The sequence below is a fragment of the Cyprinodon variegatus genome, unplaced genomic scaffold, assembly GCF_000732505.1.
Source record: "Cyprinodon variegatus isolate N-32 unplaced genomic scaffold, C_variegatus-1.0 Scaffold766, whole genome shotgun sequence".
Classification (NCBI taxonomy): Eukaryota; Metazoa; Chordata; class Actinopteri; order Cyprinodontiformes; family Cyprinodontidae; genus Cyprinodon; species Cyprinodon variegatus.
In genome coordinates this window covers 266,061-281,876 of record NW_015151219.1, presented here as the reverse complement: position 1 = coordinate 281,876, position 15,816 = coordinate 266,061, and the positions used below count along the sequence as shown (strand labels likewise).

Sequence of the window (15,816 nt, the reverse complement as noted above, 5' to 3'; positions counted from 1 at the left end):
TATTTAGACTATATTTGGTTAAATAGGCACGTATTTACCTACTGTCTTAGTCGCTGGTAAGTTTAAATGCAAACCTTTTCAAAGTGGAAAAAAGTCCTAATTCCACATTCATCAGAGCCAGTGAACCTTTAAACATTGATAAGCAGCATCTAATGTGTGTAGTGCTTATACGATTTGTATTAATGTAGCAAGAAATGCTGCTGTTCCTTTTTAAACAAATGTGTCCTGATGCTCACATTAAGCTTAAAAAGAGCATGCATATTTTTGCATAGGACCAATGAGATCAGACCAATGAAACTGAAGACCAATAGTGTTCCTTCCAAAGTGGAAATCAAACCTACGCCCTTGGCCTAGCCGCTCAGGGCACCTTTATGTTATCTGACAGTCCTGAACAAGTTTTCTATTGTTTGTTTGCATATTAAATCAGTGAGGAGTGTGCATTTTGAAAGTACAGCAATAAATAAAGCCAAACACTTGATTTTGAAAATTATGTCGAAGAAAGCATTTGATGCAAAGCTCCAGCCTGAGCACTAAATTAGAAAGCAATGTAATTTCTGTAAGAATCTGAAATGCGTTTCATAATCCTTACTGTTACATTTTATATAAATCTGTAGTTATCGTCCAGTAAATAAGTAAAGACTCTCCTCTACAAACAATATTTGTTTGTACTGTATGACTGCTCTCACAGTGAGTTCCTGCTGATCCATAGGAAGTTGTTTAAACTGTAAGAAGGGGCTATTTCCACATTCACTTTCCCTACAACAGTAAAAGAAGCCCAGCGCTGTAATCTGAGAAATTCTCTCTTTATGGTTAAGATTAAATACGCTGGTGAAGATTCTCAGTCATTCAGGTCATAGTCAACGATAGGTCTGCTGAGGGGCTCATATAAATTCAAGGTGCTACTTTTTACCTCCTATTTCTTCTTTACCTACCTCTAGTTTGTGTTTACGACTTATTTCTTCAGCCATTCTTTCCTTTAGTGTACCTTAAAGCTCCCTGTTTATCTTTTTAACTGCACTGAGCTTTGTCATGTTAGGTGTTTCTACTTTTAAAAACATCCTGCCTAGGTACAGATTCTAGGTACTGAGCTTTGTTACTGTATGTTCATTTTTTACCAACTACCAGATCCTCATCTTCAAAACACATTTGAATTTGTTTTCGTTTTATGCAGTTGCTTAAATACACTGATTAAACGTAATCTGACTTCAAAGAAAAATATATTGTTTTCATGGCTAAATTGGACATTTTCTCAGCACAGGGTGCAGTGTGCCTGTTTACTCTGTGTTTCATGTTTAAATATATTGTTGGAACAGGTTAAGGTCAGTCAAGTGGAAAATCATTTTCTATTTCTTATCACACCACTCTGAATCTGAGCTTTATGATAAGACAATGGCCCTAAAAAACCCTGCTGTAATTTAAGGTAGCACAAGGAAGCAAAGAGGAGAAAAAAATAGCAGTTAATGGCACCAAAACTGGATTCCAATATTTTATCCAGTACAATTAAAAACCTCCAATGCAATATTAGGTATGCCTAATATCCTCAGAAAAAGCTGGATATCTGTCACCTGTGACATTTGTAACACTCTTCTGAGGCATCAAGGTTAATTGGAATGTGGCGTTCAGAGACAACATGGTTATGCTAAAGCTGGCTTCATGTCCCCATTATCAGTGGAATCAATCATGGCTTAGTCCCCTGAGGTCAGCAGCCATACATAGCAATTACCAGCATGTGAGACTGAATCAAGGGAACTAAATGTCAAACACAATGTTTAGGTTTACTAATCTAGATGTACACATTTAAACTGCAGAATAATGCTGAGTTTTATACATTTGTTTCCTTCCATTCAAATGATTGCTATTGAAATAAATGACGTGTTTATTCTATAATAAACCGGACATGTCTAATGTCTCACTGGATCATGAATCTGGATTACATCTCAAATAATAATATTTGTACAATGATACAAGCTGGCAGCTGCAAACCTGATGGCAGTTCTCTCTGTGGCATCTGGTTCATCTGAAGCTGGAAGCTCATCGGCCAGAATCTCCTCGGGACTCCGCGGGTCATTCAGGGGAACCTTCTGCTCTTTGCTTTTGATCCCCATTCCTGCAGTGATGGCATTCCACAAAGCACTCTGGGATTTAGAGCCTGCAGAAAGAGAGAGAAATACCTGCATAAAAAGTGACATAACATTTTTTTATATTAATTTACAGGATAGCTGGTCGATACCAGTTTTAAAAGTATAGCTATTACTTATGTTGTGTCTACAGGAATGAGGCCAGTTTCTTGCATGAAACAGATATAATTCCTTTGCAATGCTGCCCTCATGTGGATTTACATTGTCAGTGGTAGTACCTTTGAACTTCACTAACAGTAAAAAAAATTCAGTAATGACATACAGTATGTGTTTTGAAATTCCCATCAGAGATCTGCTGGTAACAATCCAATGAATCTACACTTTCAAAGAGATCAGAACAAATTATGACATAACTTGAACTTATGTGTAATAATCTTGAATGGACAAACTAGCTGACATTTAGTTGTTTAAAAGCAAAAAAAAACAAAAAAAACAACCTTTGCTGGTTATGTAATCTCTTGTAGATAAAGAAGATGGAAGATGTGATATCCTCACAAATTGTGTGCTTGAGGCCTCTCCTATGAACTCTGGTCTTTAGTTCTCATTACATATTTTGAAGTCTTTAAAGTAGTTTAGTTTGTCTCTAAAAGCAATTAAATGCCTTCTTGACTATATGTGAGTGATATTGTTGATAGAAAATCATCTGTTGTGTTTTGCTTAGTTTCAAGAAATCCTTGGTAAGTTTTTTAAACTTACTAAGGTCATTGCGTCTGAGCTTAATATTAGTGGTTTCATGGCAAAATAAAACACTTAAACTCAAGTCTTTCTAAAGCGTTTTGTGAATGGTATTTTCTTCTAGGACAAGATTTTGATGATTCTTTTAACTTATCAGAAATCTTGCAAGAAGAACCAAGCGATGGTTGGTTAAATATCAGACTAAATTATTAGCAATTCAAAATTATGGCTCCAAAGTTGCTCACTCCATGTCGTGTGCCATCAGATAGGATTTAACCAGACAAAATAAAATGGTTACATCCATAAATTGTAAATTTATGGATGCAACCAAATTTACAATTTCTATGATTTATACAGCTTCTTTTTTTTTGCCTCTAGTTCTAATTTCCAGTTTGAACCCACTTCAATTTCATGTCAAGAGCCTGATTCTTCATTTAGAAGAACTCCTATTTTCCCTACATGTGCATGCAAGGTACATGCAGTACCTTTAAAAACCTGGAACTACAACAATCTTTCAGTTTCTGTAAATCTATTCCATACTATGCAACATTTTCTTGTCAGTGGAAAGGGTTTTAAAGCCCTTTTAAGAGTTTCTGTTAGATGTCCTCTAATCTAACTGTTAATGAGGTGGCCATAAATCAGTACCACTACTATCACATTCAAGCTGTGTAAAATGACTCTTTAATGGCTTGACCTGAATGGTGAATTGACTCAGAATTAATTATTTCAGAGAATTTACTAAAATGAAAGAAAAACGATGATAGTACACATTAAACTTACGGGCAAAACTTGGTGGGGGTCTGCTGGAGCTCTCTCCATCTTCATTTGCCACTGGTGAAAAAAAATATGCGAGAAAAGTCAAATGAAGACTGCATTAAGGAATAATCTCACCATAAATTCACTAGATATCTACATATGGCTTTTAATGCTTCCAGGGTAAGTATTCTACTTTTTTATTTCTATTTTTGTCACAGTTCATATATTTCAGCCAAGTTAAATTCATAACTACAAAGAATGTATCTGAAAAAGGAAATCTATAATCATATCAGTGACCGACAAAAAAATGGAGGATGAATTCAACTTTTATACATTTACCTTAACCGCTGATGATGAATATATGTAGTAGTTATGCATATTAACCTTTGGAATTATTTTTTATATGTCATTACCTCTAATTATTAGCAAAACATTATTTGATGGGTTGCTTAGTTAAAAAAACATGTTGGCCCAGTTAGGTCATGGTATTATTTCATATATACATTTTCATCTCAGTATAATAGAATATGTATTCCTCTAAAGCTTTTTTAACAGATTAAAGATACAAAAAAGAAAAGCTTAAGTTAAGTAGATAAAGTGTTGCTTTAGGCTCTAAAATCTACATTAAAAATTTTCTTTTTTCTTTATCTGCCAATTATAATATTCTGTTGGTTTAAGAAAATACCATTTTATTAGCTTCAAGGAGGAAATAATACACCATATTTCCCCACAAAGTTTTTATTTTTTAAACTGGAAATGTACATATTTAAGCCCCACAGGCTATAAGTTGCTACTGAATCGTCCCCTACCAAACCTGAAAGAGGATCTCTACATATCGCCCCTAGATTGGGGACAAAGAAGAATGCTGGTTTCTGCTGGCTTGTTGGCTGACGGCAATAAGAGCTTACAATGAAAGATGGGGCTTTGTCAGCACTTTATTTCAGCTCTGCAGTAGTTTCTCACAGTCTCTTCATTGGTTCAACAGCTTCAAAAAGTAATATCAAAATGTGTGAATTTGCAACATTTGTTCTCCGTTGCGCCCACTGCTAGCATGAGCTTGAACTGAATAGAAATGAAAGCATTCTTCTTTGATTTCCAACTTTGACTTCCGCCCCCTGGTGGTTGAAGAGAAGTCGACAGAAAAGGTGCACCTTTGTATAAGCCTTGTGGTTCAAAGCGAGGGAAGAAAGTAGCGGCTTATAGTCTGGAAAATACAGTAATTAAGTATGTTGGTTGTTTAAAGATATGGTTGAGGGTGTTCTTTTTCCGAGTGGATCATCAAAATAATTGGTCCTCCTAATTGTCAATCATTCTGGTAATATGTTTACATTAGGCCGTCCTACCTGCTCGTCCCCATTTTCACTTACTGGTGGTGAGTCTGACATAGTGGAAAAATTGCAAATCTTTTTTTGGAAAAAAGCTTGTATGAGCGATGCACATATCATAAGTCAGTAAAGGCTTATTAAAAAGAAACCCTGCAGCCTTTCAGAGGAGTGAAAAAAAAATCCTAAATTATAAAGGAATCATTTAGCCCAGGAAAAATAAAATAAATGTAGTGATTTAAAGTGCAGGACTTTCAATAAAAAAGTAAATAAGAAAGCAAGGAGCAAAAATAGATATGACTCTGATCAGACATATTTATGGTTTTCTGATGTGAGATTTAATCCAGAGGGATGCATGCATCCTTATCTATACAAGAAACAGCATAACTTCCAAAGTGGTCTTCTATTCAATTCCGAAACACCAGTGAAGACTGTTTAATTATGCAATGGTGCATTTTTTTGCCAGTAGCATTCAGGGTACCACACCTGAAAGTTAAATGTCGAAAGCCCCTTATGACAAGTTACACAGTGTGGCTTTAAGCAAATAAATATGCTTCACCATGAACCCAATTTTTGAAATTTGCTGCCCTACATAATGATAGGGAAGATCTATCCAGCAGTGATTCAGCAACCACTCTCAGGTACATTAAGAGCAGTAAGCAAGGTTTTAGACCTGTAGTAATTTACCTTTTACAGATATTCACATCACAGCATGCCTCACAAAAGAAAAAAACAATTTTAAAACACATAAACTCAAAACATGTCCATCTAAATCACAATGTCTTAAGATGTTTCTTAACCAGATAACTGTCATTTACTGTCCATGGGAAATATGAGATACCCCCCACCAACCACCCCCTCCTCCCACACACAAGACAAATACTGCTGGATCATTGCTGTCGCTCATTGTGCAACACCTTAACTCATAATCTATATATAATGGTTGTGAAGGGTCAAAAACATCACAGAGCCAAACCATGAGCTGAAAGATAGCCAATGGCATCCTTCACAAGGAGGGTTTGCTTAAGAGGCTGGATATAACAAGAAAACAGCGTACAATAATATTCACAGAAAGTCGAGTTCAGTGTGATGAAACGAAACTGGATTACTCAACACTAAGCAATTACAGTGGTTTAATGGGTAGTGAAAGATATCTGTAGTTTCTAGAGGATTGTAAAGCAAAGAATTTATGATTTGAAGGTTAAGGACAGTGGTTGCTATGGGTGCTTCAATGGGCGTCAGAGACAAACTGTTCCAGGAGATGGGCTAAAAATGCTGTTTCATAGTGTTAAAAAAAGACCTCAACCAAAGATTAATTTTATCAAATATTTCCCAAATCTTTCCTTTTTTCAGTAAACTGTGTTTTTGTGATATTACCAGAAGACTAAGTGAAAATCAACTAATTTCCCAAAATAATCAGGGTTATAAGGCTGGATTTAACTCTACTGTTTGTTAAATCTATTTCTATTTTGCAACATAAGTTTCCTTTTCAATATTTACTTGCTGTTTTTCCAACATAATGATAAAAACAATTGAACTTTATTGATATCTCATTGGAGAAATTTACCTCTGCATTCATCCCTTTCGGAAGCAATGGGCTGCCATTTTGTGGCAACTAGTGAGCAATCGGGGTTTAGGGGTCTGGCTCAGAGACCCAGAGTGGAGGCTGTGGGGAACGACCCGGGTACTTGCAACCTTCTCAGAGCACAAGCACACTGCTCTAACCCACTAGGTCAACACTCCCCTTATGATGCGTAAAAACAAAAACTGATCAAGACACCATAAATAAGTGTATATTACTTATAAAACATTAATGTGACTGCTCTTTAAGCAGTATTTATATAAATATTAATAGGTGTGAAAGAGTTAAATGGCATCACACTGATTACTGATGCACATCTCATTTGTGTTTAAATGTCTAAAATACCTTAAAGATGAAATGACATTTAATATTTAGCATCATCCATATGTATTAATTTAGATAAAAGTCCTGTTGTGTTGCATTCTGGGTAATGACCTCTATAGTGATGTTTAATGTATGGTACTGCAATGTAACTGGGGGTTGTGAGAATAAGCTTCACTTTATATTGCAGACTGATTGGGAAAGAGCTCTTATGGATTTTAGAAAGGTCCATTCCTGCTACATGATGCTGTCCTCGTCAGTTGTTAGCTGATCAGGTGCTCTTTCTCCAGAGTGCGCTAGATTCCAACATATTGTCTTGGAACTTCCACTGAAAAATGAACATTGATATAATTCAGCCATATCTAATTTACACAGAGCCGGGAGAGTATGGCTGATGCGTGTTTCCTAACCAAAAAAAAAAACACACACAAAAAAACAGGTGAAAATATTTCCACAGCTAAGGTTTTCTGGGTAGCTAATACACAGTCTTAAAAGTTTTCTGCCTCATCCTTTCAGAATAATCCCAACAGGTTCACAATACCATCAGAAAACCGTGTGTTCCGCTCCCTACCTTCCCTGTTCCCATTTATAACGGAAAAATACAAAAAAGTAAGAAAGTCTCTCTTAAAGCTGCAAGATCCTGTATTTAATTTGACCCCACCACAAAAAAAACATGACTGTGCAAACAATCGTGCAAATTATTATACTGCAACATATCAATATTTTTAGATGCAATGAAATTATGAAACTCTTTCTCAACAATTATTCATCTTTAATCTAATCTACTGTCCCTACTGTACATGTTTCATGTTTAGATTATTTAATTGTTTGGTTTGTCACAGAGCAAATCAGTTAGGCTTGGTTTTAATAAAGTTTCATGAAAGGGCAATTTTATTTTACCTTTAATGTCTTAATAGAGAGTGACTCAATATAGAAATAAAAGATCTTCTCATCTTTAACACATGCTTTTGAAAATGATTTAACTGCTGGAGTTCTTCGAGGATTAAACAATCAAAAATAAAGCAGGAATAAATCATGGACAACATCCTTAGTGCCTCAGAGCTTTGTCCTTCACGCTGTCACCATTGCTAGGCAACAGAAGTTATGTAGAGGTAAGGGCAGGGACTAACCCTGGCTGCAAGCTTCATTCTCCCAGTATTTGTGCATTCACAAGTATGTGATAAAATATGTAGATCTAAACCTAGAGTGCTACAAATAACCAAACTAGTTTGCCACATTGAGCAGAAACAGCCAGTGAATGTTTTCTTATTACCACCACCCGCTGGACTGGAGGTGTTATTCACAAATTTACCATATGTCAGTAAAGGCTTATTAAAAAGAAACTCTGCTGCCTTTCTGAAGAGTGAACAAAAATCCTAAATTATAAAGGAATCATTTATCCCAAGCAAAATAAAATAAATGTAGTTTTATAAAGTGCATGACTTTCATAATGGTCATATCTCTGTTGCTGAGCCTCACAGCACATAGTATACGCCAATGCAAAGAACAGGATGCAATGGAGTAAAGCAAACATGACTTATCTATAGTGAATAAATCAGGCACTGACAGTGTCTGCATTTTATCAAGTGAAAGGTTTGGTGAAGTGGGGATTATAATGCACGGCTGTTTTTTTGTGGAATGAGGCTCAGCCCCTTAGGTCTAAAGACAGGAACTCTTAATGCTTCAAAAGACATTTCAAACTTTGGATGAAGAGTTTGGAGATGGCAGCTTCCTGTTCCAGCATGGCTCCACATCACTTTATATGTCACAACATCCATAAAGACAAGTATGAGGAAGTTTATAATGGAAGAATTTGACTGTTTGGGTTCAATATTTCCAGGGGGGTGATAAGAGGACAGGCCTTTAAATCAAACACTAGTGACCTCAAACAACTGCTCCTTAAGTTATGGTCACATATTGGTCACATATTAACACAAATGCACTTTTTAACCAAATGAAAAGCATTCCAGAAGAGGACTTAGAACTGCAAAATGTGCGGGGCAATCCCTGGATTAGGAGTGAACTTCATATGTGTGTGATGGCCAAATACGTTAGAGCATTTTTGTGAGGAAAGCATCATTCAAGTTTTCAAACTAGGCTTCACTTATTCTACAATATACCTTCAACATGACAATCTATATAGAGCTCTGACAATGCAGGTGTTTACCTGTGAGAAAATCAGCCATGTACATAATGAAAAACTAGTGCTAGTATCACCTTGAAATATATTAGGGGCAATGCACAAATATAGGATGGTATCTGTTTTACCTCACTATTCTATTATGCTGGTTTATGGCACTCACTTATAATTGTAATAAAGTAGCTGCCAAGAAGACTGCATATCCAATAAAAATTGTTTAAATGTGTTTGTTCTGCGCTGCAGTTTCATTTCAAGCACTCCATCATAAAACAGCTGACAGAAATTGGAAATCTAACTATGTTAGAATCTAATAAAATTTTAAATATACAACCTAAAACTAATTGTAACTTGTAATTCATTCAAGTATGTGTCAACATAATATAGCTCACCATTATGCGCCCATCACAGAACAATGTTAAAAGGTATGCAAAAACAGGCACAGCTTGGGTGGAGAAAAATTTTTTTTTGCCCAGGATCTGAGATATGTTTGATGGACAGAATGACCAAATAATCACATACTTTATTACTTAATATACTGAATATGCATCTATGTACTGGAGTTACATAACATGAATTAGATCTGTGAAGGCCCCTGATGAAAGGCCACATGCCTGCTGTTAGTGGGTTAATGCATGTACTCAGATAAATGCAATTACTAGTAATGGTTGGTAGGCACTCAATGACGTGCTTCTGTGTATAACAGTGCATAGAATGATCCAAACTCAAAATCCCCACAGTATAAATGAATAATCTTTTAACATTACTTACAATCAGCTAAGAAACTGAAAAAGGCTTGAAAATCACCCATTCAACTGGTTTCCAAAGCAGACAAACTTAACTTTAACCCCGAACAAAGAGAAATAGTCTTTTTGGCTCCTCCCACTTCTCATACAGTCATCCCATAGACGGTAACTGGCTATGGCTGTTTTGAAAGGAATCTACACAGCTTTGATTTCATGACTTATAGGGACATTTCATTGACCTGCATTCATTTTATATGGTCTAACCCTGCCCCTTACCCTAACCTTAACTATCAACAACACATACCTAACCCTAACTTAAAATGAATTCACATCTTAGTCCTAAACCTAACACCATCTCAAAGAACAGAATTTTATCAATTGGAGAACAGTTGAATGTGTACCTGTTAGTCCCCGCATGTAGGATATTTTACAAAAATATCCCACCTACATTGTACTTAAAAAAATACCATACATATATATTCAGATCACTGTCAATTACATGGACAGGCAGTTAATGTTTTAATTTAGGTATAAGTGCTACTATTAGCTATGTGATCTGTCAAAACTGATTTATAAAATCACCTAATTTAGACAAAACATGCAAAGAAAACTTGCCAGTGCAATGCAGGTAGTAGTTAGTAATGCCTAAAGTTTTACGCTGCTGGGACTTTACCTGATTATTTGATCGTTTTGCTACTTATTTTCTTTTTTCTTCCTTTTTTTATACTTATGGAGTGTAGGCGTTGCTTTACCTGCAGTCTTTTTTTTTTTTTCTTGTAGTGTACCTTGGTAACTTATCGTACTCCGTCAATTGCTTGTCCTTAAATGTGGCGTTGTATTTCCTGTATTGGTGCATTTTGATATAGTTCACCTCCACTGATTTATTTTCTGTTGCTATACTCAAACTTCACATTAGGCCTACTTTCAAAGCACTAAAGATCCACATCACAGTGCTCAGGATTGGCTGCCGTGTTCTGCAGTGTGCAGGAAAGAGCGGGTACGCTGTAGGCGGAGCCTCTGCAAGCTGTGAAGTTTAATATTGCAAGTTTGTCAGTAATTATTTAGCACAAATCTTTTTTACCTTACAATCGCCACATATGTTCATAGGTTCTTGGTCATAGTCAACATTTTATTTATGCTTTTCTTGTGGGTTGTCCAAAAAGATTATCAACATTGTTAACATTCTCTGAAAGGATAATATTTGAGTATATGTTGCTGGAGTAGCATGATGTTCCCTGTATGAGCAAATGAAGCAGAACAAAAAGAAAATGTTTAAACTTAAATTAGGGTGCAATGCAGAAGAGTTGGCTAAATCCTCCCCTCAGTTATGTAAAAGCCACTGGAATGCTTGATGACAATAGTGCCTCAAAATCTGCTTGTCCAAAAAACACAATTGTTAAAAAAAAAAGAAACATGAAAAAAAAGAATTAGTTTTTCACGGACATGCCTTTAACCTCTAATTTAATTTTCTCCTTTAAAATCTTTGGGTTCCTTTGAAGGTGGTGCTTGTGAAGACTTTATAATCCAGGTCTACTATGATGGTTGCCACATTCATTATATATATGTAAATATTTTTTTCTAACTGAAGCGTTTGAAATATAAATAACCTCTAATATTTTTAATGTTCTATTTGAAAATTTGATTTGATAATTGCGAAAAATAGGGCTACAGCAATTAATCGTGATTAATCGATTATTGAAATAATCATCAACTTACTGTATTTAATAATCGATTAATCATTAACTGTTGAGTGCAGAGACTCTAAAATCTTTAGCTGACAGAGCAACAAACATAGAGCAGTAATTATACTAAAATTGTGAAAAGAAAAAAGTAAACATTTTGCATTTAAGATAAAAACCTTTTCTTCTGTCAATATGCTCTATCCTGAACTCCTCCAGTGAAAAAGTTTTAGTTTCATCTGGTTTAATTCCATACAAATCTTCTTTAAGGAACTTTTTGCTATCCAATTATTAATCAATAAATAGAAAAAATAATCAACAGATTAATCGATTAACAAAATAATTGTTAGTTGCAGCCCTAGTGAAAACCAAAACCTGTCACAACCCACACCCATCTCCATTTACACCTCACTAAAACATAGGATCCATACGATCCAAATTTCAAAATTTTACATTTTTATTTACATAATTAGCCTACTGTGGGTTCCACTAGAGAACCTACAAGGTCTAGCTTTACCATTACTTTGCGTTGTTAATTGTTATAAACAGCAATGCTTATTTTTCAGACAGAGAAAACAGATTTGGAAAAACAAATTATTAGTAAATAGAGAGGGAAATGTAGTATCAAACAAAAAAACGTGTTCAGTTTCATCAGACAAAAATGTAGATAAAAACAGGATTATGTTCTCACCATGGAAACAGAAGTAAGTGTGTGTATGCTGTCTAACTTCAGCACTGTGCTCACTGATCTTTGACTCTGTGTCCTTCTGCTTTTAGCTTTTTTTTGTTCTCGCTTCCACACCAAACACAGACAATAAACCGATAAGTTTCCTCTAAAAAGATTGTCCAAGGAATTGGTTAGCTACAAAATTCTTAAAACATATTTCTTGATTGTAAAGAAAATCTAAAGTGCAAATGAGTTTTAATGAGCAATTATTTTGTCTCTGAGGAAAACAGGAAGACAAATCTTTTTCCTGCAGGAGTTTCAAAGCTGGTTCTTCATCTGGAGGTCAATAAGATGTAAAAAAAAGAAAAATAGAAAATAGAATTCAAGATACAGAGATCCAGCACAGTGAAAACATCATGGATGGACGTTGACAAAGTCAAGGGAAAAAAAAGAATTAGAAACCAGAAAATTAATTGTGCCTTATTTCTTGCAAAACATAAATCTTCTGTCTTGCTACAACCACATATTTTCATGTATTTAAATGGGATTTTATGTACACAAAGAAGTTCATTGGTTTGGTGACGGTGGTGCAGCTTGTAGCACTGGTTCCTTATAACAACCAGGTCACAGGTTCAAATCCCAGTGTAGGGTCTTTCTGCACAGTGTGTATGTTATTTCCAGGTATGCTGGAGATACTATCCCACAACACAACATATTCTCATTATCAGTTCATATGAAATCCTACGAAAAGTTATGCACAGTATTTCGTACGTTTTGGATGTTTTTCCTCGAAAAAACAGATCAGTGGGCATGCGCAGCCAGACAGAGGAAAAAAGCAGATCCGAGGGCGGACGTAGAACTGGGAAAAACAGTGCAATAATTACTTCTTGATGTCTCTCACTAGGTTGCTTGCTGTTTTGTATCTTAGGGTTAGGGTTAATTGTATGTTAAATTCTATGTTATTGAATGGTGCGTAAGATGCGCATGAGCAAGGATATCTTGTCTCGAGGCAAGACGTAAAAATATTACGAAATACCACGAAAAAAACGTCCAAAACGTACGAAATTACGGTGCATAACTTTTCGTACGATTTCGTACAAACTGATAATGAGAATACACTGCATAACATGGCTGTCAGGTTAAATGGTGTCTCTTAATTGGCCTTCTATGCCTCTGAGTCCTCCAAGGACCTGGTGTTCTTGGACTGGGTCCTTCGAGGCCTGTGAAAATAAGGAGGTTGTAAAAGGGCTGCACAGTGGCGCTCAGTGGCAGTTAGCACTGCTGCCTTGCAGCAAGAAGGTTCCGGGTTCGATATCCAGGTCTTTCAGCATGGAGTTTGCATGTTCTCCCTGAGCATGTGTGGGTTCTCTCGAGGTACTCTGGCTTCCTCCCTCAGTCCAAAAACATGACTGTTAGGTTAATTGGCTTCGCTAAATTCTCCTTAGGTGTGCATGAATGGTTGTTTGTCCTGTTTGTCTCTGTGTTCCCCTGCGATGGACTGGTGACCTATCCAGGGTGTACCCTGCCTCTCTCCCGTAGAAAGCTGGAGATAGGCACCAACAGCCCTCATGACCCCACTTGGGATACGCGTGACAGAAAATAGATGGATGGATAATGTCTTTCATTTTAAACAGAGCTATTCAATTAAGTTTATCGACATAGCGCCAATTCACAACACGCCGCAGAGACAATTCAACCAGATCACACAGTAAAATTGATTCAAAGTTTTCTAAGTAAAACCAGATGTTTACATCGACTTATTGACTCAAAGGCAATCCCTCTCGCCAAGCATGCTTGAAGTAACAGTGGAGAGGAAAAACTCCCTTTTTACAGGAATAAACCTCCAGCAGAACCAGGCTGTGAGGGGCCATCTGCCGAAGCCGACTGTTGAGGCCAAATGTTTCCTAACAAAACCCTGTGTAATTAAGAAAACTGTATTCATTCTGAAATAAAATTAAACAAACGGAATGATGATATTAATTACCATGCAATGGTAAATACATTTGATTTTATTTAGGGGTAGCAGATTAAAGGATACAGAACATCATACAATTTTGAATTTTGAAAACATCCAAACAAACATTTTTGTTCCACGTTACATTAAGGCACTACTGTAAGCAGGTCTATAAAAAAACTTAGAATAAAATAAACTACAGTTGGAGGTCTTATCATGACTCACTATTATGTTCTAAGAATATTGATACAAGCAACAGAGATTACTGTAATGAGATTACTGTGAGCGGAAAAGGTCATTTGTGCATTTCTATAAACCTAAAGGCTTGCCTTTAATGTTTACATTGAAATAATTTATATTTTTACAACAACTATGGTTCACTTGTTTTTTATTTAGTATTTATTGTTTTAGATATCACGACTAGTTCAACATAAAGGAAAATTATCTCTTTAAACTGTTCTTTGTTTGAAAAATACTTAAAAGTGCATAAAGATCAGACGGAGATTATGAATAAATACTTGCAGGGCAGGAATATATTTCTGTTATGGAAAAACTCATACTTAGCCAAGATTTATAACAAAAAAGATATGAATCACATGCCAATTGTCTGCTGCTCCTACATCAGCTATTGAGAAAGAATGATGAATGCTTAGCTTGTAATTACAACTTTTAGCCAGTACAATGCTGGGCTCAAATTTGATGCATACGAAAAAATTATTTTGACAAAAGGCCTCCCTTGAGATACAAACAAATGAATAAGCACAGAACTGAAAACATAACACAACATTGTAAATCACTGATCTGAAAAAAGAAAGGGCCCTTGGTGTTGGTTATTCCAAGACAGCTGTTAAAAAGTTGAAATTGCTCCTCTCCACATGAGTCTTGTAACATCAGCTGTGTTAATAAGCCTAACACATGACAAAACACCCCGCTTCGAATCTGCACAGAGGCTGCAAGCTACAGTTCAGGTTCAGAGTTTAATAGAGGAGAAAACACAACGAGTCAAGACAGGCAATGAGGCAGCAGCAGTAAGGAGTCACGCATCAGAGGAGGTGATGCTGTGCAGGCTGAAACCTAAGACCAGTCAACAATTCATTGTGACACTAGTGGTTTACCATGACAACGACCATGCTCACTGGAGAGGATTTTCATGATACAGAACACGTGTTACTGAGATGCTTTTTACACATAAGAGGATGGGATCATGTAGGCGGAAAATTAAATGTATTTTCTGTGCAATAATAAAATAATTTAGAGCAGTTTTTAATGTGTGCACCCTAATGACGATTTTGGTTGATAGTACTTTGTTATTCCTTTATGCAAAAGCTTATCAGGAAACTTTTTTGTCTGTTTGTTGAGATTACAGATTAACATTACTGTTTCCAATAAAACTGACCTGAATAACATTGTGTACACAGTTTTCTTTATAATTTATATTTTAACCATAAAATCCAATACATACTGTGCAGAAAAGCATGCAGATGTAGAGAAATATAATGCAATAATATTTAACATTTTTTACAGGCGACAGATTTTCAGGTCTAGACAATGTATCCACATTTCCAGCATTACAATAAACTATTTTGTATTGTCAAAATTTGTCTGAAGACTACTGTTCTTTTGTTTTGTTTTGTTTTGGATGATAGCAAATAAAAGTAATGGCTTGAATCAACAGATTTAGCAATCACACATCTGTTTTCTTGGGACTACAAAACAGGCAGTGACCATAGAAACAAGACTGCAACTCTAAGATGGCAGACTTTCTCTATCTATCTATCTATCTATCTATCTATCTATCTATCTATCTATCTATCTATCTATCTATCTATCTATCTATCT

The 15,816-nt window shown here is 35.8% G+C and overlaps 1 protein-coding gene across 4 annotated transcripts in view; it reads right to left on the bottom strand.

The window, feature by feature from the left end:
* LOC107098293 (calcium/calmodulin-dependent 3',5'-cyclic nucleotide phosphodiesterase 1C-like) overlaps positions 1 to 15,816 on the bottom strand; it is a 148,852-nt gene that overhangs the window by 112,487 nt on the left and 20,549 nt on the right. For all 4 annotated transcript variants that reach the window (XM_015395888.1, XM_015395886.1, XM_015395887.1 and 1 more), the window contains exons 2-3: positions 3,594 to 3,644; positions 1,984 to 2,149 (exon numbers count right to left, since the gene is read on the bottom strand). In XM_015395888.1, the coding sequence (XP_015251374.1) occupies positions 1,984 to 2,149; positions 3,594 to 3,644 (217 nt within the window). The remainder of the gene's footprint in view (positions 1 to 1,983; positions 2,150 to 3,593; positions 3,645 to 15,816) is intronic.